The sequence below is a fragment of the Ascaphus truei genome, chromosome 4 (genome assembly GCF_040206685.1).
Source record: "Ascaphus truei isolate aAscTru1 chromosome 4, aAscTru1.hap1, whole genome shotgun sequence".
Classification (NCBI taxonomy): domain Eukaryota; kingdom Metazoa; phylum Chordata; class Amphibia; order Anura; family Ascaphidae; genus Ascaphus; species Ascaphus truei.
Window position 1 is genome coordinate 284,641,895 of NC_134486.1, and position 27,500 is coordinate 284,669,394.

General features: G+C 41.3%; 1 protein-coding gene across 3 annotated transcripts in view; it reads right to left on the reverse strand.

The window, feature by feature from the left end:
* Positions 1-27,500, reverse strand: part of ATG5 (autophagy related 5) — a 160,314-nt gene that overhangs the window by 75,703 nt on the left and 57,111 nt on the right. For all 3 annotated transcript variants that reach the window (XR_012801112.1, XM_075597545.1, XM_075597546.1), the window contains exon 6: positions 16,322-16,416. Coding sequence is in view for 2 of the 3 variants with exons in the window: in XM_075597545.1 (XP_075453660.1) it covers positions 16,322-16,416 (95 nt within the window). In the remaining variant the exon portion in view is untranslated. The remainder of the gene's footprint in view (positions 1-16,321; positions 16,417-27,500) is intronic.

Here is a 27,500-nt window from a genome sequence, read left to right on the forward strand (position 1 = left end):
GTACGTTGCCAAAGCATCATCTGATGCCGGAGACACGGTAAAGAGGGGGGCGCGTGTAGGGTGGTACTAACTGAAAAGTTTGCGCACCCGTTTTAGATAACCCGCTTACCTTGGGAACTATTAAGGGGCTGGAAGCTTTTAAATAAAAAATTAAACCTCCAACCAAATATTTCTCATCTCCTACCTATGCACAGAAACTCTTATCTACAGGGGGCTTGTTTTCGCCCTTTGATGAATGGCAAACAAAAGGTATTGTCAATAACGGAAATGTTTCTTAATTGCGAAACACACGTTTGAAAAATTGTACATTTTTTGCTCGTCTCTAAATTCGGCATTATATAAACTTGATTACTAATGAATCCAGCTCTCTCTGGGAGACAAACCCTCGGCCTTTTACATGAAATACTCCATTAAATTAATAACTGTCCCACTCTCTGACATTAACGCAAAATCTATTCATAACAATATTGGGCAAGGATGGTCTAATGACTTTCATGAAGGAAACGAGATTGATATAGTGTTGTTTTCGGATCTAAACTGCATAAGGAAAGCTACTGTATTTGCAGACATACGAGAGCTAAAATTGAAACTTATGCACACAGCATCTATAAAGTAGATATTCAAGATAAACTACCTTCAATGTGGAAGACCAAACGCCAATAATAATAATAATAATTATTATTATAAACTACCTTCAATATGGAAGACCCAACGATGATCTTTTTAAGACTAAATTCGCTAAGGAAGTAGGGGCGTTACTTTTTGGTAACTTGACATGTTGGGAGAGTCTGACATGCCATATACCTTTAGCTCTGACATGCCATATACCTTTAGCTCTGACATGCTATATACCTTTAGCTCTGACATGCCATATACCTTTAGCAGTAGACTTCATTCTCTTTAATGCCAAAAAAAATATTTCTACAAAGATGGGTCTAACCTACACCCTACTATATATCACGTCTTTAGACAAACTAGTCTAATTGAATATATAGATTGAAAGATTTGACAAATTAACAGAGTTTCGAATTACAAAACATATGTGCAAATGGGAGGTTGTGCTTAAGCTTTACTTATATAGATCCAAAAGCTTATATTGGAACCTTTTAAATGATTTTAGTGACACAACTTCACGGCACGTTTTTTAATTGATTTTGAAAAATGTGTCTCCAGACTTCACAATATAAGTTAGTTTGGTATTGTTTGTTACGATTATTTACAGGGATTCCCAAACTGCAGAGGAAACATTGTATCCTTAGAATCCAAAAAATAGTACCAGCACTCTCTGTCTCACAGCTACAGATATAAGCGAATACCAGTGTAGGGCAAATGAATAATTTAATGACACTAATAATAAACTGAAAATATAGCAACAATAGCCAATACGCCAATGCAAGAATAAATATCACCATAGAGGAAATGAAAATATAGGGGGTAGAGGGGAAAGAAGGAGAAGGGGAAAAAAACACAAAAGAAAAGCAAAAAATCACAAAAATGGAAAAAGGAAAGCAAACTAGGGGGGCGACGTTTCGAGGGGTGACCTCTTCATCTGGCCCATTCCCCCTGGTCCCAAAGGGTCCCAGAGGTACTTCCCTAAGCCTTCCCTCCCCACTGTCAAATGATCCCACACTCAGCTAATGATATAAATCTAAAGTCTAAAGACCCCTCGAAACGTCGCCCCCCTAGTTTGCTTTCCTTTTTCCATTTTTGTGATTTTTTGCTTTTCTTTTGTGTTTTTTTCCCCTTCTCCTTCTTTCCCCTCTACCCCCTATATTTTCATTTCCTCTATGGTGATATTTATTCTTGCATTGGCGTATTGGCTATTGTTGCTATATTTTCAGTTTATTATTAGTGTCATTAAATTATTAATTTGCCCTACACTGGTATTCGCTTATATCTGTAGCTGTGAGACAGAGAGTGCTGGTACTATTTTTTGGATTGTTAGTACTTCTGAAGGGAATTAGGGTCCCTTCCTGTTCCGTGCACCCTGCAACCTTGCTGAGCCATTGTGTCAGAGTGCTGTCTATCCCCCCCCCCCTTGCTACCATTGTATCCTTAGGCTGCGCTTATAGTGCCGGCGACAGCGACGTTGCGTCAAAACAAATGCATTGCCGCCGTCGCGTGCGTGTATAGTAAGCGCGACGGCGCGACTGCTTGGTCTCGATCACTGGAAGTCATATCAATTTGATTTTTCCAGCGACCGTAGCCTGACGTCGCGTCGCCGGTACTATAAGCGTAGCCTTAGGCTTGGTTCCAGCTGGCTACTGCAGCGCCCGCTACGGGACTAGAGACGCCAATCAGTGGGGCCGGGCCAACTGCTAGGGGTGGCCGCCGCGCGGCCCGTTTTTCCTACAGACTGGAAAGTTGAGTAGAACAAGCGACGGAGCGCTAGGCCACGCCCCCCGTTGGTTCAGCCAATGAGGGCGAACCTGCCGGATGACGTCACGGCCGCGACCCCCATCAAGCCCCCCATCTTTCCCCCTGCAGACAAGGGAACTCGGTTGCACGCGCCGCCAGCCTGGCAGGCGCGCGTGCAGCGGGGCCGTAGCCTAAGAGATGATGATGAAAAGCAGGTTGCAGGCCTGTCTGAGGCATGTGAATGTGTCCCAAGTTATATTTGTATTTGCTATGCACTGCAGGCGCGTTTTGTCACTTTTTCACCCACCATAACTTATTGTGTGTTTTGTTCAATATTTCAATGTAAAGCACTAGAAATGGAGGGTTTAGTACACCATCGTTACTTCACCCAACTCATCTGACATGTTGCTTAGAAAGTCTTGTTTTGATACTTTTGCCATCTCTTTCAGGAAATACATCTTCATGTTAAGACTTGTGATCCATTTCCTCATCTTTGCACAATTGTCTTTTGTCATTGTCGGATACCTCACAAACGCCTCAATAAATCAAGTTTAAAGAAAACAAAAGGAGCCTACAGAGGTTACACAGAGCTGGGTCTTGAATCGGAGGCTTCCACTTTAGAGACCACTGTCTGAATCTCCAGCTGTCATTTATTATTTGACTTATGCCACTACTATAAAGGTAACATTTTTTAGTCCTTGCTTTATGTTGTGAGTACACGTACTTACAAAGGAGACGGTGACATGCTGCAGGCACCTTGAGCTTTTAGTAATGTATACTGTATTACAAGTTACAGTAAAACACTGCAATATGACACACCACCTCCAGCATGTTTGCATAATAATTTGAAGGTACAGTACAGCTACAAAGAGACACATGCAACCAAACTATACCTACCCACATTTCCCCCCAGGCATCATTAAATCATGATGCAGTAAAAGTATTCCTTCACAAGGAGGGTATGGAACTTGAAACCATTTTTTACCTGTACTCCAAAAAATACACAAAGATATACAGTATTTGTAGCGATAAGAAACATATACAGAGCTGCAGTGATCAGAGCTTTTAGAAAATGCAATATGATGGCAATGAGGACGGCAAATATACTAGTTTACAGCAATATATCTACCACATAGAAAATTACATGTGTTACCTGTAGTGAACCCTTTCAGTGAACATCAGCGTCGCCCAAAAGGCGGACGCCTGATGGGGCTCCCCATCAGCGGCTCCCCTCTGCACGGGGCCAGCATGCTAAGGGTTAACATTTGCATGTACTTTGTGGAACGTCAACCCCACCCACTGTGAGCCAAGAGGACAAAGAACTTTGTATTTGCAGCTGCATTCATTCTGAACCCCTTCAGTGTCCATCTGCATCGCCTCAAAGGTGGAAAGCCTATGGCACAGCCAACAGGTGTGAGACGTTTGCTGGCATTCGCTGATGTTAAAGCTTCTCTATTGCAATCTGAAACTCACCAGGCCTTTATCCCCTGTACCCCATTTTCCAACTCTACCTGTCCATGACATGTCTCTGAATTGACTGTATAACACCTCTGTTCTTTTAATGTAACCATGTATTGTTATAACTCGGTGCCCAGGAAAACGAGATGTAACTATTGTGTATTACTTCCTGGTAAAACATTTTTATAAATAATATAAATTTAAAAAAAAGTAGGATAGGCCTGCAATGTGTTGAATGGGACCATAGCAACTTAAGTAATTGCCCCAATGTAATTTTCTCCTAATAGTAATCCGCATTATGTTCACCCCAGAACATGCTTAACCAGACAACCAGTGCAAGAAAAAGTGATTCAGGCGCTCCTCTATGAGGCAAATACAATGTGAATGAATAAATTATATGAAATAATATTGTGCTCACTTATATTGATAAACGTGCAAATATGTCAAATATAATAAATTATAAGTGATATAAAATCGCAGCTCAACCCTTTAGAGAGACGGTCCAATTCTCCTTAGGGAGATCTCTAAAGACAGATTTGGGGAGCGCAGATATCACCGTATGTGGAGAGAATATATAAATATATAGTGTTGAATAATATTGCACTTACATTTTAGCAATGTGGCATGTACACAAAAATTAAAGGTGGCACGATTCCTTTAGTCTCTCCGACTGCGTCACGTCACTTCCGGTGGTCGTCCACGTCACTTCCGGTTACGGATGATCCCGTTTTCGGAGCCACTGGTGCAGGACAGTCACGGGAGCTTGCGTGGCCTACTCAGTCTCTACTCTACGCGTTTCCTGAGGAAGCTTTCTTCCAAGCGAAACGCGTAGAGTCGAGACTGAGTAGGCCACGCAAGCTACCGTGACTGTCCTGCACCCACGGCTCTGAAAACGGGATCATCCGTAACCGGAAGTGACGCGGACGACCACCGGAAGTGATGTGACGCAGTCGGGGAGACTAGAGGAATCGTGCCACCTTTAATTTTTATGTGTACATGTCACATTGTTAAAATTATGATATTATTCGTCATAATATAACATATCTATTGAACATACAATGTTGCACTAAGAGTGTGATCTTTTGTTTTACATTGAGAATATCACGCCGAGTCCACCTTTACTGAAAACCTATCTGGTTACCACTGTTGTTTATTCACTGGGAAAGTGCGAGTCCCCATTTCTGTTTATACCAAAGATGTCTTCTATTTAAGAAACAACTACACTATATATTTATATATTCTCTCCACATACGGTGATATCTGCGCTCCCCAAATCTGTCTTTGGAGATTAACCAGACAACCGCCAACACCTCCCCGCACCCCCCCACCACCCATATGTCCCTACATCTGGGATCAAAGGTTCGAAATTGCAGAAGACCGAACCTATCACACTTTCCTATCTCCCTGTCCAAGTTAAACCTCTTTTTTACCCCCCTTCCTCCATATCACCCACGGTCGCAGAGGCACATGCTAAACCCTTTAGGTAACACTTTATTAAGACCTAGAATAAAGTTGTTATCTATACTCACACTGGGGATGGCCTACAAGATCGTGATGCACAATGTTAAAGAACTTAATAATGCAAGAAAAAGCAGGGTAGTGTTCACAGACTCAGAAACTGAAGGCTGACATACTTTTCTTGCAGGAAACTGTATTTTACATCTAAATCCACACCAACCTATCTCCATAAACACTTCTCGCAAGTATACCTGTCATCCGCTTTAGTGGGGGAAAAAACAAACCACAGCCATTGTTTTTAACAATTAGACACCATTTGTCGTACAATTTTTTTTGTATTTTTTTTTATAAAGGAAGATACTTAGTGCTAGAGGGCGACTTGAATTTAGCTCTAAACAACAATATGGGCAGATTGCGATCATTTCAAGCAGGGGTACATCCGGGAACTAAGCCCCACAAACCCAACCTTCTGATTAAACAGTTAAAGGAATTTCTCTTACTCGACACCTGGCAAATATTATACCCAAATCAAAGCGACTACACATTTTTCTCCAACCCACACAATACCTATTTGAGAATAGATTACATTCTCGCAGACCCCAATACATTCTCTCAGGTCTGAAGTGCCAAGATACACATGGTCGGACCGCTCTCAAGTGGAAATTACGAAAGACTCCTGGAACAAACCCCCTGCACGCCATTCTTGGAGACTGAATCAGTCGCTGCTCATGGTTCCAGAGCTCACAGCTGAAATTAACCTAGAACTAGAAAATTATTTTGCTACAAACAATAATAAAGAAACAACCTCAAGCACATTATGGACAGCACATAGAGCAGTCAGAGGATCCCTAATAAAGATAGTGAAAATTAAGGACTAAGCAAAGCCACAAACACATTTTAGCCATCAAACTCAAAACGGGAAAACTTACACATGCCCCTGAAACAATTATATCTGAGTTCCACAAATGTTATGTAGAATTATAAATGGCCAGATAAAACAGAATAATAAGAAAACCAAGACAGATACGACCCAATTCCTAACAGAGTGTAATCTGCCAAGAGTAAACTCAACGGAATCAGAATTTATAAATGGTCCCATTACAGAGGAGGTAACTATTACAATACAATCCTTAAAACCGGCCAAAGCTCCAGGACCACACGGATTCTCTGGTTTATACTACAACAAATATTCAGAAAAACTCACCCCTCACCTTACAAAGCATTTCAACAGGTTTATTGATAGTAAAACCATCACAACCGAAATGTTACACGCATTAATCACACTGATACACAAACCAGTGAAGGACCCAACAGATTGCCGCAGCAATCGGCAAATTGCATCAATTAATACAGACATCGAAATTCTAGCCTAAATATTAACAACTGGACTAAATAACTGCTTTCCAGGCTTATTCACCCAGACAAAGTGGGATCTATACCAAACTATAGGAATTGCCTAGCGTTGCCCAAAGGGGGGAGGGGTATCCAAGTAGGGTGAGTTCAAGGTAATTCTTGAAGTTCTGGCAACACAAGAACTGTGCGACCCCAACCTGTCTGGACCCTGCTCTTGGCCTCCCGCACCCCCACCCTCTCTATAACAAACTCCCTCTCCTTCTTCCGCACTGTCCTGGATTCCTGCTGCCGCATCCTATCCGCCTTTGTACGGAAACATACCTAAGCGTTTTATAAAGATATGATATACGAAGCTACGGGCCAAACATACCAAAACACCACCTATGCGCTTCCTTTTGATCCTATTAGATAGCATGCCACGTTTGGTGGCTCAACGATTGTGTGAATTTGTATAGCCAGATAAACAAACAAACTTTCTGAATTTTAGTATAGACAAGCCCTAGACAATATGAGCAGTGACCAACTTAATACACATGGCACAAACAACTAAGGTACCAACAATGCTAATCGTCTTGGATTTAGAAAAAGCATTTGACAGCCGACTGGTCATACTTGCTCACCACCTTAAGTGCTTTTGGACTAAAAGGTAACTGTCTTAACTTGGTGAGACTTCTTTATATTTCACCAGAAGCACGAACACCGCCGACACATCTATATCTATAAAAATGAAAACATTGTTCGTTTGCAGAAAACGTTGTATATTTGTTGTGCCTCTGGGCAATCTGATTGGTCCGTTGGTCTGTCACTCAGCCTCTGGCCAATCTGATTGGTCCGTGGCCCAAGAACTCCCTGCAGCTGTGGAATACCCTAATTTTAAAATGTGGTTTCACAACAACCCAAATCTACCATGCAACCATTATTTCACTACCCAAAGTTCCAGCCAGTCTGTGAACCTCAAAAGTTCCAATGGTGGACATCACACGGTATATCAAGAGTTAAAGATCTCATCATTGGTAGTAAAATCATGACATACGCCCAAGTGTAGGAACCACAACAGATACCCAACCCAGAGCTATTCAGGTACATATATACGCTTTGGCCAAAGGGTTAACTAAATGTCACTTTTTTCAAGAGATATATAGGTATTTCACGGTGTACACTGGCGACACACTTTATTCGAGCTCGGCTAGTCCCACGAATTCGGGTATACCCGGGTGTATTGAGGTTTGTGACTGTTTTCTGCCCGAGTGCATTGTGTTATTTTCCAGGCAGGGATTGAAGCATTTTATTCCCGCTGGCTGCAATACTGCACAGTATATATATATACTGCATTACAATTCATGAATTTATGCCATCTGGTAGACACGCGAAGCATTGCAGCCTATTAAATCCTAATCATTATCATTTAACAGATCAGCCGCCCGTCAGCCAGGCATGAACCCAGGCTGGGAAGGCAAACGCAACGGGGCTTGTCAGAGGTGAGGAGCGGCGCATTCCAGGTATCTGCCAGGTACATACTGGGTATTTGCTCGAATAAAGTGTGTCGGTGCAGTATTTTTGTCACATTGGATGTTGCTCTGGACTTTGTTTCTTGTTTCATACAATTAGCCACGCCCAGTAGCACTCCTTTTGACACATATACATATATATATATTGTAGTAATTTGGGGGGATTTCTGAGAGCTTGCTGGGTATCTGTGTGTTTGTTTACATACAAAGAAGACACTTATCATACAGCAAATGACTAACAAATTGTCTAGTAAAAACACAATTTTTGAAGAGATTTGTCTCTCAAAACTATTAAGAAAAGGTCTAATCAACACACTTTACCAGACGACGGTCCCACCCATAACTGAACAAGACAAACATATATCACATGTTGGGTCAAGGACCTGGGGGAACCTCAAAAGTGCTCTATCTGGGAGGATGTGTAGGAGCAAAGCGCTTACCAGGTGCTTTACCTTTGGCATTTACCCCAGATAAACTACATAAAATGTATAACACTTCTCCAAACTGCTTTTCGGGTTGCGGACAAAGAGCAACTACGATACACATATGGTAGTAATGCCCAATAGTAACCAAAATATGGGCGGAAACTGCAAATCTTCTAAATAAGAGACCTGAAGACCACAATGGGCTTGAGCTACTCAACGAACCACCTAAAAATGTGACTTATCCTGAGCGAAAGCTTATCTCGCACATAACGGCGGCAACCAGGTGTACCATAGCTGCTTCCTGGAAAGGGCCTTTACCGAGCATGACCAAAATAATTAACAGAGTTTGGCAAATGTTGTGCTATGAAAAAATAACTACCTATTTAAACAATACCATAAACAAGTTTAGAAACATATGGGAACCATGGCTAGATATAATGATAGAACCTGGATTTCATAGACCGAGTTTCAAGCTGCAGATGTTCCTGAGCATGGACCAGGGTATTTGGGTGATATATAAAAACAAAAAGGAAGATAAACTATAATGTCTACCTAAAAAGGGAAAATAAAAGCAGTATTGTAGTGAACTCAAGAAAGAATGTCTCCAGAACTATTTATATGTTTGAGAAAGGCTCTGTGAAGCCGTGTAAGTTATGTGCCTTACCCACAAAACCCCTCCTGATTTTCTGTACCCCTCAACACCCACCCCTTCCATATTTAACTTTTTCAAACTTTTGTATTGTATTTTACTGCGATAAAAAAAAAAAGCATACTGGTTCAGAAACACTAAGCAGATCACATACACCAAACCGGCATTTACACTTCCACCGTCAAATAGAAAATGTATTCAAAAACCTTTTATACTGCAAACATGAACCAACATGGCCGTACGTGGTCCCTCAACAATGAGTGGCACAGTAACATACAGTAGGATGGCAATGGACCAGACCCATGAGCTTATACTTTCTCTATGTTTACAACTTCCCTTTCTCATGGTCATTAACTGTTACAGCTGGAGGGATCTGCAATGCATTGCTGATCCTTTTGGCAGAGAAAAAGGGCCAACCGTGTGGCAAAAAATAATGTAGAACTTTAATTTTGTAAAAGTATGTAAAGATAGAGTAACGTTCACATAAATAGAAACTAAACATATTGTAAATATGCAATATACGTAATATTTTACAATTTGCAGCAACGGGGTTAATAACAGATATAGTATGATACAGAATGTTTTTTTGCAAAACCTTGCACAAAATGAACTTTAAAATTAAGTGAAGGAGAAGCAGACTATTTAAACTGGAGTCTATTACTAATAGACCATCCCATCCTAAAAAATACATTCAACCTTTCTAGGTGGGAGAAAGTTCATCTGAAAACTCCTGCTGCCTTTTAAAAGTTTAGAAAAATATATATAAATATATATAATTGAAACACGGGGCCTCCGGAGTGGAACCCCATTAATTTGAGCCCTGGGGAACCCCTGATTCCAAAGATACTTACCTCTGAAGTAGGTGCCGGCAGCTGCTCTGGCTCAGCAAGCAGGGCTTCCAGGTCTGAAGCTCCCGCGTCACATGGGCCAATAGGAAGCCACATCAATGATGTCACAGCTTCCTATTGGCCCGCAGGCCGTGAAATAACATATGGTGAACCCTGCTAGCCGAGGAGAGCGGCTACTGGCACTTAAGGCTACGCTTATAGTGCCGGCGACTTCAGGCTACGGTCGCTGGAAAAATCAAATTGAGATGACTTCCAGTGATCTCGACCAAGCCGTCGCTCCGCGCTTACTATAAGCACACGCGACGGCGGCAATGCATTTGTTTTAACACGTTGCGCCGTTGTCGCCGCCACTATAAGCGCTGCCTTATTCTCAGGTGAGTATCTCAAGAAGCAAGGGGTCCCCAGAGCTGAAATTAACGGGGTTCAGCTCCCAAGATCCGTCCTTCAACTATATCTAAATAAATAAAAGTTCTCTGTGCTTCTAATACTGTATATGCAGCATTTTGAAGAATGTAATTGTGCTGACTCAGTTTAAGATGTATGTGCATCTATGATTCTTCTTAAATCTTTTCATCTGTATTCACATTTTAGCATTTGATCTGGTTGCTGAGTGTTTCAACAAATGAACTTAGAAAGTATGAAAAAGGAAGCGATGAGCATGAAGAAGGGTTTCAGGGCTTACTTTGCAAATGCTAATAATTGTATATGGTCACGTCTTCGCAGACTGGGACATAATGAATTACCCATGCAAAGGGCAAGGTTTGACCTTTTTCTGCCCTATATTGCAAAAGGACTTGAATAAGGAACCAAGTAGAAAGTACTGGTACTGTATGCACCTCTCCATCTCCATACATCCAGACTTCTGCAGAAATCGAACCAAACACATTATTTGTTACTGTCACAACACCAGAACATCTTCCAACATGTCACCTGAAGATCTCAGAATTACATATGTATTTCGGATTGAAAAAATTCATCCCATCTGAAATACAAAATGCGTACCAGGCAACTGCACTGACATTGTGTGTTCCATTGGCCAACTCCCAGTGTGAACACTGTTGCTGCCGTGTATGTATGTATATCTTTATTTATATAGCGCTGCATGTACATGGCGCTTCACAGCAGTAATACACGTGACAATCATATAAATAACAAATAATACAAACAACACATAATGGGAAGAAGCGCTTCAGACATAAAAGTAACATTTAGGAAAAGGAGTCCCTGCACCGAAGAGCTTACAATCGAATTGGTATGTAGGAGGAACGTACAGAGAAAGTAAGACGGTGTTCTGGTAAGTGTGTCAGCAAGGTGCCAAGGTTTATATATGAGGTATATAGTAGCCACGGAGCTACTCGTATGTACAGTACTTTCTCCTCTAACAACCCCATTGACTGGGATTCAGTAAACATTTAGCAGTAGAGGAAAGGCGGTGGGTAGGGAAAGGATATTGTTGGCAAATTTTCTTTAAGTATTAACGCATTTTGAATGTTTTCTATCAGCCAAAGTGGTAAACGCCTTTGCACAAAACACTAAACGCGAGCACAGCAATTGCCACTTACTAAAAGAAGAAAACAAAAAGCATAACGCACGTACAGTAGTATACGACAAAGCTCAGATTGCCAGCTGCCAAATCTTCGTGTAGCAGTCATGATAATAACTGTGATTTCCGTTCCCCATCAATCATTGCTTTCATTATGAGTACAAAGGTGTCTCAGATAAGCATTAGTATTCAAGAAATATACAGAACTGATTATTGCAGCTCAGAATGCTCATGAACTTTCTAAGACATGCATGCAATTTCTTAACATGTTTATCTAAAGTTTTAGCTTCGAACTACGCCACAGCACTAAATATAGACAGCATCAAACATTTTGGGGCTATGGGGGAAAACAAATTCCTCCTCATGGAAATCATAATCTTGCAAGAACCCTTATCGAATAAAACTATTGTTCTTGCTTTGCTTCAGCCACTCAAAACCATCACCCTGTCCCAAAACGCCTGCATCAACGATTCTACCAACAACTAATGACCTACCTTTTTATGAAGTTCTATTAATAAAGAAATCCAACCAACATAAAAAAAACCCCTGTATTTAGACTTAGAAGCATTGCTAAATGCCCCGGGTATATTATCTGAACCTTCTTTAAAGAAATGCCCCATTCTTTCGTTTTAATACACACTCCTGTTCTTACATAACGCATGGGATTGCAGCAGATGTTTTAGTTTGAACATGTGCAGTGTGCATTTGTACCTAGTTCCATTTACAACCACTACTCATAAAACCTGGACAGCTTCACACAAATACACACAGGAAAGGACTCCATTTACCTGAGGATGTCAGATTTTCATGTAGCCGTTTGTTGTCATGTTTAGTAACTTTAGATAAGCACACTACTTTCATTTGCCTATTTCTTTGACGTTCTAGATCAGTATCATCTTGTGAAAAGTTGATTTTATTAAATACAGCTGAACCCCGTTATAATGCGGTCCTTGGGGTCCACAACCCCGAGACCGCGTTATAACCGGGATCGTGACAAAATTTCACCGGCATCTAGATCTCTCTCCTCATTGCAGATGTCAGCAGCACACGACAGCTGCAGAGAAGAGAGCGAGTAGAGTACGTGGACAGCTGGAGTGCGAGGAGAGCATGTGGACACAGCCGTATGAAGTGAGGAGAGAGATCTAGATACCGGTAAGTAGTCGCGCGACAAAATGGAGATTTTCAAATCGGGAGCCATGCTCAGACCGCGTTATAAGTGGATTTGCGTTGTAGCGGATCGCGCTATAACGGGGTAGAGCTGTATCTTCATCAGTTTGGACAAAGAAGAAGATCCAATCTTTTTTCTTTTCTTTACACTAAATTCCTAGTCTGGGCCTAATCAGAAAACGTTAGGATTAAATGCTTTTTTTTTAATAGCCAAGACATGAGCAAAAATGTCCTCCTACCAAGGAAAAATGGTTATAGTGTTGGCCAGTGGTTACCAACCTTTTTTGGTTAAGGAACCCTAAGTGAAATTCTGAGGAACCCCCAACCATCTCTAACAGCAACTTTGATCAGATGCATTGTAAATTCTTCTGTATTTGGTACAATATTTAACTGACCAGAAAATTGCAGGGAACTCCTTTAGGGATGCACGAGGAACCGAAGGGTTCCTAGGGACCCTGGTTGAAAAACTGCTGTAGACTCACGAGAGCAGAAAGCAAATTCTAAATAATTGTAATCTCATATTACACTGTATATCCGCCACTATTTGCCAGTAAAAAGTACAACACAGCTGGAGATAATATTCTTTTCACTGAAAAATGGTCCGGAACTCATTATTCAATTAGAAATGATCAGACACACTTGAATATACTGTATATTGCACTTTTCTTCATGGGTCTATTTCCCTCCAAAGTGCTTTGAATCCCCAATAAACATACCGCTCAAAGTTTTTTATAGAACGTTTCCAAGTCACAAAACAAAATGCTAAGAAATAATTTGCTGACTTCTCAAAGTCTCAACAAAGCAAGAGATGCTTAAGGTTTAACAGTAAGTAGGGAAGAGGCAGACCAGGTGTGTCATGCACTTCTATTGCTATTACAACCTTGCTTACAATTGACTGTTTTTTTCGATTATCAGGCGGCAGTTTTTTCAATAAAGTTAAGTTGAAAAATACATACTCGTCTTATAATCGGGACCCGCCCACTTTGTGAGCCAATCCGCAGTTGGATGTATGAGGTAGGAGGGTAAAACGGAGGAAGCTCCACCTTGGAAACCTTAAGCAGCCATGTTGCTTGTGGCAGGAAGCTCAAACCGAGAGAGGCAGAGACACAGAAACACAGAGAGAGAGACCGTGACAGTCTGTGTGTGCGTAAACTTTTTTCTTACCAGCTACTACTGAAATTAAGGCGTCGCCTTATATTCAAGGTCACCCTATAATCGGGCAAATACGGTATATAAGAAGCGTGATGTGCGAAGCAGAGGGAACAGAGGAGTCAGTTCTGTGACAGTGAAGGAGGAATGGGAAGTGATCCACTGGTGGGGAAAAAGGGTGAGAGCTGTAACGCCATGACATGTAAAAGAGCAGAAGAGACTATAAAACCAGCTTCAACAGCTGCTCGTTAAATGTAACAATGCAATTCTACTAGTTAACAGCATGATTATGTACAGAATGGAGATGTAATACAACTGTTAGCGCTAATACAACCTTAGTCAAATGTATGTGAATATTTACAATAACAAGTATTTTTTTAGAGTCCTGCTGCTCAGATGATTTAAGGATTATCCAAGTAATCCTTTTCGTTGGCCTTGTAGGAAAAAGTCCTCCTTGGCTTGGTGCTGGTGCTCCGGGGTGAGTACTGTAACTTGATTGATTCTGTGATCACCTTAAAGTGCTTACTGGTGATAAGGATTCTACCGTATTTGGAATACCTAATACGGTAGAATCCTTATCACCAGTAAGCAGTTTAAGGTGATCATAGAATCAATCAAGTTACAGTAAAATATTTAAGTTGCTGTTTTATTGTTGTTTTTTCCATATATTCATGAGACTCATCTGAGCACCAGCGCCAAAGCGGACTTTTTCCCACAAGGACAACAAGAAGGATTATGTACAGATTGTAAATAATCAGATGTGATCCTTTATGGGCCGACACCCCTTCTAGTGAATTATACCATTTCCATGATACTCTGCTGCTGTATAGGAAAGTGATTTCTTCCAAAATTAACCATCTTCATTTTACCAAGCAGCTAACAACAAATCTATACATCTCTTAACAGTAAATAAATATAATGTATAGCTGTGGTCAGAGCTGCAAATTAACCCACCCAGTGTCCGAAGATGCTGCAATGCACTGAATGGAAAAAGGAAACATTTCCAATAGGTTTCATGCATGCCTGACATCAAAGGGTTTGAGGTTTACAAACGCTCCTGGACTACTCGTATAATTAGTAGATTGTCACTCATGTAATTATCACATGGTTACTATGTATTTGTTCCATATAATATAGATATTTGGCATGTTATGATACCAGAACATGACCTCTCTTTATTGTCGCTTGTGAGCTTAAAGAGACACTCGAGGACACATTGTTTTTTTATATATGTAGTTTTGAAGCAGGAGGTCTCCGAAGCTGAACCGGACTTATTTCAGCTCCATGCACCCCCTGCATCCTGAGATCCTTACATCGGAAAGGGGTGCAGGTAGCAGCTGCGGCTGGGCAAGTTGGGGCTATCAAAATGGCGGCTTTAAATGTCCCGCATCCTGCGGGCCAATAGGAAGCCGTGACATCATCCCTTGCGGCTTCCTATTCGCCCACGTAATATGGGGCATTTAAACTGTGCAGAGATACCGGTACCCCCTTCCAAGGTAAGTATCTCGGGAAGCACGAGTTCCCTGGAGCTGAAATCAACGCAGTTCGTCTCCGGAGACCCACTGCTTCAAACCTACTGCTGCGGCAGAGTTTATTCGAGCATTTGCCCGTTCTCTGCCGCAGCAGTAGCCTGGCGCGCGCCCGAGAGTGACGGGCGCGCGCCGAAGCAGCGGAAGAGCGCCCTCCGATCGGGGCGCTCTCCCTACCGCTGCCGGGTCCGCCGGGTCCCCCGGAACCCCCTGCCGCTGTCCCGCGATCGCGGGACACCAGGGCTCCCTCGGGGAGCCCCTGGACGCGCGAGCAGGGGGCGCACGCTCCCGAAGACGCGTGACCGCGCGTGGGCGGCCACTAGCAAGCCGGGAGATTTCCCGGCTTGCGGAACCGACCACACTCAAATAAAGTGTGTCGGTACTGTATTTAAAAAAACAAACATAATGTGTCCATAGGAGTACTACTTTAAACCCTTTTGCTGCCCTTACGATGTTCTCAGGGCATCACAAGGGCTGGCACGTCAGAGACCCTTATGACATCCTGAAAACATCATGAGGCTTTCGCTCATTTTCTAGGGGAGATGGCATCATAAAACGTCCGGATGCAACCATATGTATTGCTCACATGGTGGCGATTACAGATGTTTGGTGGTGAGATGTAGGACTTCTGGGAGCGAAAGGATTAAGAGCCCAATCCTTTACAAAGGGTATTATCTGACACACAAAGAAGGCATCTGTGTGGTTTCAAAAGGTCATGTACAAAAATAGCCATTCTCTCTCCTCTCTTGTATGTTAGCCAGCAAAACATTATCAGGTGCAAAACACCTACCCTGCGTAGGTGTGCAGTACCAATAGGACTACTAAGACTTTTACAGGCTATGCCCACTATTGTCTTTTTCAAGAGCTCCTCCTTACCTGATATAAACGAAATGGGATATACCGAAATCCACACTCTTCTGAGGAATACTCCATGAGTCTTCGATTTATGGCCCAAAATTGGTCAAATTTATCTGTGGGGAAAAAAAAAATGCTGTGTATGAAATATACATGTTGTCAAAACATGGTTAGAACGGAGAGTTCCACACAGGACAAAGTTAATGTTGGCATCGTTTAAGTTTAAAATGCATGACTCGTACCTTACCTATAAATCGGGTAAATGGTTAGTACCCACCTAGGTTGTTTCTTTCTAAAGTAACTACAATGCCATGATTAGCTGAGCAGATAGAAGGGTAAGGTAATAAGTAACTAATACGCATGAATAGTTATGTGGAAATAAACACACAGTACACAAATATGTAAAATGTACAAATTAAGGTGGCAGGATATTTCTAAGTGTTTTGGTATGCTTCATCTTTAAATGTAATCAACAGCTGGTAACAGATGTAAACACATGTTTCAGATACTACAGACTAGAGGTCTTTAAATGAATAAGAAATCTCAATGAGTTGATCATTTTGTAAGAATGCACTTGACGAACACTCATGTGCTTACATGGCTTGCAACAGGGAATTTACCATTTCATGGAGTCTACATACTTTAACAGGCAGCAATATACTATAATTTAAACCACATCCTTAAAAGTCTAACATCACCAGAAAAGAAAATCCTGCCAGAAAATGTGTAGTGTTGAAAGCGCATATTGCCATAAAATGTTTGTCATGCATTCCAAAAAAGTACAAAAAAAAAACCTTGTATCAGCTTTGTACCTTTGACCACTGTATGCATGCTTTAACGCAGTCAGTATTAAAAAACACGTTGAAACACACATACAGTGGTCAACAGTAGAGACAATATCAACATACATGTTAAGAATTCAACAATGTGCATATGTAAGCACCTTCAGAGCTGGAAAGTCATACATAATACTGTGCAGACCCTTCTATCGCTGAAGGGGTTGAGGAGCAAACGTCATCTAATGATGAGCTTTGAAACAGGACATTGCTTATATGCCCAATACTTTACTTCCATCTGTGCCAGTTTCTGCAGCAGTGACATTAAAATCGTATTTGCTGAACAACATTACAAGTCTACTTTATTCCATTTAGTCTGCACCAGTGTGTCACAGCTCCTCCGGCAAATCGAAATCACGTGAGTGCTCCTCAGAGCGCTCATGTGATCGTGGCGTCTCTTAACCTGGGACCGGGAGTCCTCCTCTTCCATTTCCCTGCGTTTCAGATCGCTTTCCACAATCTCGCCCTAGAAAACGAGTGCAAAGAGGGCATGACGTAGCCTCTATGTCATGAGGCTCCTGGAGGGATGTAGTGGCAACGGAATGGGGCACCTGATGGGTTACACCAATGTAATCATGCTTAAATCAAAAGTTTGGCTATTTTGTGCTTGTTTGGAAATGAAGCATATATCTCCTTTCCTTGGGCCCTCTGAATGAGTGTGCTTGTCAGTCAAGGGTTTCCTCAGTTCTTATCCTGTCCTTACCAGAGGTCCAATACAAGTAAGGGAGGGAAAGAGATGGAGGTTTATCTGCTCAAACTCTTGCTGAGCACACAGTGGCACCAGACAAAAGGGAGCAGCCACAGGAAAACAAACACCTTGCATGTACAGTATCGGCTCCCCATATTTACAAATTAGCTTTAAACACGTTTAAAAAAAATAATACTTATTGGTGTCAGATTTCGGTAAAAAAACAACAATAAAAAAACCATACTTTCCCTTTGGACATGTCACTGTTATTAGTACACTTTAGCCCTAGGAGGGCCTGCAGATGTAAGGACCTCCTTGTGTACATCCACAAGGAAAGACTATCAATGAATTCTACAAGGCAATTAGATCAATATGTTCATGAGGAGAGAAATTATAGAACCAATAGCTCCTGCTATAAAGGTATAGGGAAATGTGGGCATGTGGTCTTCTCTGTATATACTGTATAGAAACTGCATAAAACAGCCTTCAAACACACTTGCTTTGGGCACATAATAGAAAAAAAAATGAATGCAAGGGAATGCCACAATAACCCAGGAATGGGGAATTAAACTATAGACAGGGGAAGGCCAAGAGATCCTTATGTGTTGTGGACGTCCCAACACTGAATCTATGCAACTCATTTCTTTGTAGTTAATGTGTCAGCAGCAGTGAAAGTGTCAGGCTTTGAAAACAGCACTGTATTGTATTACATGAGAGAAGAAATTAAAAAAAAAAAAAAAAAAAGTCCTCTTATTTTAAGCCAAGCAGCCAAACCAGAAGTTAAAAAAAAAAAAAAAAAATAAAATAAAAAAATTACTGAGAAGGCATCAGAGGCATGAGAAGGTTTCAGATATATCCCAATCATGAGAACGTTTTCACACTTCAAAATGAAAATAAATAATTGGTTGTATGACATCATCAGACATACTAACATATTCATTTGGTCTCCTTTAATGTGCATAAGGGCAAATGCCACATTTGGCTCCTGCCTTCAAACAAAATCTGTAAATGCCTCCCCCCCCCCCTCCCCACACACACACAAAAAGGCAACCGCATCAAAAGGCAGATTATGTAAATATCGTACTATGACTGCATTTCTGGTAGTCTCCAGTTAAGATATTTTCCACATTACGACATGTTGATTCCTGAAAGCACAAAGTGAACGGTCAAGAGACCTAAAATGTTTTTATTCAAAAAAATCTATGTACCAGACATAGCCGTAAATCTGATGAAATAAACCCACCATATGTGCTCTTGATTTCAAGTGATCTCTCACGGAGTGTCAGATTTCCCAATAAAACCAGAAGTTGCTGAAAACCATGTTACAAATATAAAGACCAGTGCTACGCTACTCAATATCGTATGTGTGTGTGTATGTGTGTATGTATATAATATATATATATATGTATATATATATATATATATATATATATATATATATATATATATATGTATATATATATAAATGTAAATACAACTGTATGCTCATCTGCATGTCTTAGGCAGGTCTGCAACCCCGCCTTTCCCCATTATCACCCAGCACACAGCACTTCCACTGCAGCAAGGGATTCTGGGAAATGACATGCAAATGAGCACACAGTGCCACTTTTTGCTTCAAAAACTATTTTTAACATGGTTCCCTATATATATATATATATATATATACACACACACACACACACACACACACACACACACACACACACACACACACACACACACACACACACACACACACACACACACACACACACTTCAAACAAAACAGAGGTATAGGTTACCATCCTTTCTGAATCACTGACATGCAGATCAATGGTGGACGGACAAAGCGCTCTCAAAAGGGAGGCCCTAAACAATGTAGATTTCTATTTTAAAGCAGGATGGTTTCTGTGAATCCTACACCAGCAAGACTACTGAATAATGACATTTTAATGCAATCCTGTTGTTTCCTTACGCAGTGACCAACCGCAACATACTTACACGTAAAAGTGCCCACGGTGGAATTAATCTGATCACATTGTCTCTATCGATTAGTTGACTGGCCAGGCTTCCTTGGGATGGCCTCTTTAAACCAGGAAAGATAATTGGGTACTCACTGAATATCTGGATCCAGGATTTATGTACCTTGAGATTCCACTCAAATTATTTATTTTCCGCTCAAATGATGGTGGATACTGGATTATGGCTCCTTCCATCGTCCTGTTATTTCTCTCTCCATCAACTAGCACCATGTTCCAAATTTAGATATTTAAAAAGAAAAATATTACTGATAAGGAGACGTTAGTTACACGGAATCCAGGGGGAGCATAAGAGAGGAAACAGAAGCACAAATCTAAGTGCAGTGTGAATGAGCAATGAGCTTCCAAAATCTTGGCTCATGCAGAGTGTCTACTTACAAGATGTAAGAATTAAAATAGCAGTACAGGCAATCAATCGGTGGTGGGTGTCACTTAGGAGTCATCAAGGTGGCTCCGGTACTCAGGAGGGTATATCCCAGGTGTGAGGAGAGGAAAAAACTTGCATAAACATTGCTGTTTTAATTCTTACATCTTGTAAGTAGACACTCTACAGGAGCCAAGATTTTGGAAGCTCATTGCTCATTCACACTGCACTTAGATTTCTGCTTCTGTTTCCTCCCTTATGCTCCCCCTGGATTCCGTGTAATCATTGCAACTATTGTTACGAGTGAAGACTATCCCTTCCAGTGGGTCTGAGCAGGGGGTGAAATCTTATATATATTATATTTTATTTTTATTTTTGTGTCACATTTGTATCACTTTACACTGTTTAGTGTGTGTTAGTGGACACTTAAAATTGTTTACACTTATTAGATAGTTTTACATATTTCACTTTATTTATAGTGATCACCCTTTAGTTGTTTTTGTGCCTATTTTTTCACCTTACTACCAATACAAGGAGACGTTAGTTTCAGGTTATGGTGGCACGAAATGGCGTTAAATAAAGATCATTTCGAGAAGGGGAAATAAACCGAATTACAGCTGGAACAATGGTAGCAACTTGCTTTATATTTTATTACAAAAATGAATTACATATCAGGAAAAAACAGCAATCACATCAATTGTAAATAAACAAAACATGACTAATCTCGCATATAGGAAAGGCATTGTTTGGTGGAGAAGGATCAAGAGCCTGCACAGCAGGAGTTACCAATTTCAGTCCCCCAGGGCCACCAACAGGTCAGGTTTTAAGGATATCCCTGCTTCAGCGCAGGTGGCTGAATCAGTGGCTCAGTCAACGATGTTGGTGGTCCTTGAGGACGGGAGTTGGACACCCTTCCTGTACAGTTTCTGGATAACAACACTCCACATGACCTAGATGGCTTTAAGCAACGAAGGTTGCCTAACCCTTTAAAGAGTTCCTGGGACTTCTGAAAATGGCATCGCCCTCCACCACAAACATGTTTAAGGTATATATGAAAAACAAAAACCCAACCGATGTTAAGTTTTCCCACCCTTTCCAAACCACATGAAGCACTTTGAACAGCCATTGTTGTGGATGGAGCTCATCCAGTTGTACCTGTAAATGCACAGATGTACAGTTGTACAAGTAAATGCAATGTTCTGCCAATGATGAAATACTGTAACTGCCTGTGTGTTCCTAACACGGTAGACTGTAAACAATATGAGTTTGCAAATCAAGCAAAATGTTCAACATAATGCTGGCTGCTCTCCAGGATGTTGTGAAACTTGTTGAGCCATGTTTTTTTGCGTGTGTGAGTCTATATACACACCCAATAAAGGTAGGTAGTCTGGCCTAAGACAAACGTGAAGTATGGACACGAGTATTAACCATGTGTATCTTTTAACATTTCCATGGTAAACACAAGCTTAGGATGGCTTTAACATATTTATAATTGTGAACTAGGTATTTCGTTTATATCGGTAAATTGTAGTTGTTACATTTATCAATTCTTTCATTGCATTCAAAAAGGGATGTATTTATATCAGAAAATGCTGGGTTAAAATTTTGTGTTCTAAATTATATTATTATTTACCGTCTGAATAAGAGTTTGTATTGGGCTTGTTTACTTAGAACAGAAATTGTAGAAAATAATGGACGTTACCAGAGAAACACGGCGTTAACTCAGACTCATAAATCTCTATTAATTAGTCCCCCAGATGAGAAAGCCCCACATTGGTGCAAAATGCGTGGGAGGTCCTTTTGGACGGTTTTGTTTCTTCTTCTTTTTTTTTTTTTTAATGATCTGATAAAGTATTTTGTACTTTGTTAAATTCAGGTTCCCGTGCTACTTTTGGACTGCAGTTGCACCATATTTTTCTTATATATACTTCACGTTTCCAATCGGAAACACGCAGTTGAGACGGAATCAAACCCACAGCTCATAGCTGCATAATTAAACGCGGCTTATAGCTGCAAGCAGAAAACAACTTTTATGACGTTACTTTCCTCATAGGGCCTGGGTAGGTGTTTTGGATACAATATACATATCTGCATCCCAACTCTGATTATATATGTCAGTCCGTGAGGGACATGTTGCACGCACTCCTGCAGCATACAACAACATTTTTATTTTCCCCATATGGGGATCTACTAGTTTTCTATATGTATGACCCCCCAACATCACAAGATATTATGTACTGTACTTCAACAGTCTTTGCATCTTTGGTCCTCTTCTGCTGCCCTGACAGCCATTTAGTGAACCCCCGAGCCAAATCTTCGCTGATTGATCGGCAACTTACTAATTACTTACACAAGTAATTAGTAAGTTGCCGATCAATCAGCGTAGTTTCGGCCGACCAAAGATGCAAAGTTCTGTGGGGAAGTTCATATGGGATCTGTGTTATTTTGTGTTGGTTCTCTGGCACAGCAGAAATAAAATCACCTGAATAACTGGATGAAAATCTCTAGGTGGTCTCAAACACCTCAGCATAGTTAAAAAAAACACACAAAGTTTTTGGGGAAACGGTTTCAAAAACAAACAGGAAAGTGTGTACAGTATAGAACTTTGCCCGGTACAATGTATGAATACATGTTCTGAAGTCATTCAAGGAAAAGCATTCTTGTGTGAATCTGAAATGCTAATGCGAAGACATTCAGAAAATGGACACAAACAGTAGTTCAAGTCATGCCATCACATGTGCGTGTTTAGAAGACCAAACATACCGTTTCAGATCCTAACTTCTTTGTCTGGAAGGCAAAAGTTTGTTTTCAGTTTCACTGATAACATACTGCCAGGGCCAAACCAGAGAACACGTTTGCACAGTGACATGTTTCTGTACCAACATGCCCATTTGGATGCTTACACGAGTAACAGCAATTACCATTACCATACCAAGTTTAATTAAACAAGATCGTTTACAAGTAACACTAAAAGGACACACGCACACAAGATTAAAACTGCTGATCTTAGCAGCTTGGTAACTACAAAGTTAAAGAGAAATAGCCCAAACGTCACACCTCAATGGTGTTATGCTATGAAGCATACTGTACATTAGGGCTCAAAATACATTATAACATGAAAATAGTCAACGCTCTTATGTTCTCCGATTGCACCTTTGGTGGGGACAGATCATTTTACATATATAAACACGTTATTAGGGCTGCATGTGTTATATTAACAGAGCAAATGGACTATTTAGCCATACATAGTATTTGAATAAGACTGTTCCAATTCCTACATTGGAAATGTGGTTTTCGTACAAACCATGTATGGAATGCTAGATCTTAAAGATTTACTTATATATCACTGGAAGATTGATCAAACCTGGAGTAGTAGTGGCTTAGCCTCACTTACGAAAAGACGCACTGAGAAGCAGTATAAACTTATAATATAAAATAGTCCCACGAGTGGACTAAACCAGGGGTGAGCAAACTTTTTATGCCGAGCCCCCCTTTTTATCCATGAAATTTCTCGGGCCCCCCCTGCCTGATGTAATCAAAATCACATGAAAAAAAAACCTTTATTAAACGGTATACAATGTAAATACAAATATGTCTAAGGCCGCGCATAGTGCCCGCGACGTCACCCGTCGCTGCTAGCGAAAGTTGTATTTCGCTTTGCGGCGGCGTGGGCGACCAGGCCATTGATTGGTTCAGGGGCTGTCAGATGAGGCGACAGCCCCTAAAAAATCAAATATTGCCGGCTTCAAAAAATCGCGTCGCCACGTCACGCTTACTGTAAGCGCACGCGCGGCGGCGGCGACAATGCATTTGTTTTCGGCCGACGTCGCATCGCCGGCACTATAAACGCAGTCTAAATACTTACATACTTCAACAGCTCGCTCTTGCAAAATTAGGCTGCGTCCACGCTGGCGCTGAGAGCGGTGACATCACCAACTCTCCAAGCATGAGCGCAGGGTGTCCTGCATAATTTTGCAAGCACGAGCGGGGAAGTGTTTACACTTTTTTTTTACCTTATTTCTGTACATTCATAGTATGATTGATGTAGTGGCAGCCGACCCTTTCACTTGCAGAGGATCGCAGCGAAGCAGGTTGCCAGCGGAGGAGAGCAGGAACACAGCGCTATTGTAGGGCAGACACCGGAGGGAGGGGCGTTTGACATCACAGAGCGAGGGGGGGTGCTCCTCCCTGTACCTCCGAATCACGTGGCCGCCACCTGCACTATTCTGTTTGGCCGCCCGCGCGCGCACATCTTTTTTGCCTGCGCAACCAGGTTTTGCTGCACGCGCCCCGCCTAAATAATCTTGCGCCCGGGGCGTCCCCCCCTCAGTTTGTGCAACGCTGCATTCAATCACAACACCCACACACACAATCACAACACACACACACAGACAGACAACCAACAGGCACACACACACACCACTGAAATCACAACCAACACAGCACACACTCAATCACTACATACACACAGTCACAACCAACACTCACATAATCACCACCAACACACACAACACTCAATCACAACACACACACACAGACACACAGACAACCAAAAGGCACAGCGCACACACACACACACACACACACACACACACACACACACACACACACTTCTACATATACACATACACTTCTACATATACACATACACTTCTACATATACACATACACTTCTACATATACACACACTTCTACATATACACACACACACACACACACACACACACACACACACACACACACACGGTGGGTGGAGGGAGTAACTAAACCTGCTCCGGTCCCCCCCATGTGCTGCTGAAAACGGGCGGGTAACAGACAGGAGGAGGAGGGCTTGTCTGTGTGCAGGGAAGGCCCCGCAGCAAGGCCCCACCCCCTCTGCAGGCCCCGCCCCCTCTGCAGGCAGACACAGCAGGGAACTGGAAGCAGCAGCAGCACGGAGCTTCTGGCCGCCCGTGCACAGCCCGCCCCCAGGTTTCCCAGCACGCAGCCTGCGCCCCCCCCTACATAATCTTGCGCCCCCCTGTTTGCGCACCGCTGGACTAAACAATACAAATTACAGTTACAATATAAAAAGTGAACTTACAACTAACTGAATGGTATATGGTGAGAACCGGCAGAAATATTGCTGTGGGCGAAGTTGATGCAGGTGGAGACCCTTAGTAAATATGGTCCTTACTCTCCTGAGGCTGAATGAACACCTCAAAATGTAGAACAAAGCTGGAGTTAGGAAGAAATTAATTTTTCCCCTTATGAGATATCATTGGATGATATTTCACTGGGTTTTTTGTTTGCCTTCCTCAGGATCAATATACTGTAAGTACAAATATCGGATAAGTATCTGTTATCTAAAGTTAGCATAGGTTGAACTTGAAGGACATACAGTATGTCTTTTTTCAACCTCATCCACTATGCAACTTGCATATAATTAAATTCTATATTTTTTGTATCAGTACCATCCTGTACAGATGTACTGATTGTTCCGTCAAATAACAAAACATTGTTATAATGCAAAATACTGTATAATATAGTTTTTATAGCATTTAATGGAAGGAGAGAAGGAGTGGCTCAGTGAGTAAAGACACTGACTCTGGCACTGAGTTTGAAGCAGGGGAACCTGGTTCAATTCCTGGTGTCGGCTCTTTGTGACCTTGGCCAAGTCACTTTATCTCCCTGTGCCTCAGGCACCAAAAAAAAACAGATTGTAAGCTCCACGGGGCAGGGACCTGTGCCTGCAAAATGTCTCTGTACAGCGCTGCGTACAACAAGCAGCGCTATACAAGAACATGCTATTATTATTATTATTATTATTAATAATGGCAGTGGTGGTGCAGAAAATCACAACATATCCCACCTGATGGAACAATGAATTCTGCTACATCTGTATATATTTAAAACCAGAGACAGCACATAAAACACAGACAAAGCTCAGTTTTAGCACATCCAGTGAAAATCATACACGGTACAGTGCCTAAATATATATGTATAAATATCTATTAGTAAAATGGTCTTTTAGTTTGACATTTTTGACCAAAATTGTTGTAAGCCCCTGAGCCAACGTCACGGCAGACCACAATTCAGGGGTCCCTAACGCTAATATAAATTCTTAATAACCTGTGTAATAACAGGAAGAATGATTTATAGTAAATCTGTCAATATTAGTTGCAAAGTTCTAAGTCTGATTGAAGCTTTTATTAACCTGTACATTACCAGGAAAAGCACTCTGAATTAGAGTTGTCACAACCTTACATCTGTATATACGAAGGACTTTTTCAGCTCCCAGTGTGTGCCTGCATCAACTACATTTTGTCAGTTAACACCTACAACCTAATCTTTTTGGTAACAAGCTGTATGGAAATCCATATATGCCACATCTGCTACATTCATGTCTTCAATCGTGTGCGCTGTTACATGTAAAGGTAGCCAGCATCTCTTTCCCGCAGTGGTGTTTCCATTCCATTCCCGACTACTGAAGCCAAGGTCAGAAAAATGCTTTGACTGCTCTAACAAGATATTTTATATCAATGTAAAATAAACTGAACAATAACAATTCCACCGCAATTACATCACAATACTTTGTGAAAGAAATAGCTGCGTGTCAACCTAGGTAAGAGAGCTGCAGATATATCTGATTCCGTGGAAAACAGGCTGGAGACATGTTGCCACCCATAATGCTGAATGCCGTAGGGAACACTAGTGGTTGTGCTAGATGGATATAGCATGCTCTCAGCACATTTCCTTGGTATCTAACTAGACACTACTAGTGCATCAGTATAATGTCATTTCAACATCAAAGTCTCTATTGTATGGAACTCGGCTTATACATTTTCACCTCTTAAGCCCGGTGAGATTCCGGATGATTTCAGCAACTAAGCTCTCTGAGGCCTGTTTTTGCTATAGAAGTGTAAAAAGTTCCCTTCACTACAAGTTTCAGAACCAAACAGCCAGCATGAAAAAACTAAAAGTGTCATTCACAAGACTCACAGTGTGCTCTGGGTTACTTTATGTACATGACTTGTAACAGAATTACACTTCCAGTCCAATTTACCAAAATATTTTCGAGTTACAATAAACTTACACAACACCTTCCCTACCAAACTTGACGGTTATTTCTTCAAATAAATTTGTGTCTGTTCAATCTATATACACATTTGGATACGGATTAAATATCCTTTTTTCATCTACCTATAGTGCTATGTCCTCCCGTCATTTGATTTTATACTATTTATGATGCGTGCACTTGCCAATTATGAGACAATTGTTTTGTATATATGGTGTGCTTTCTCTCCCCTTTTGT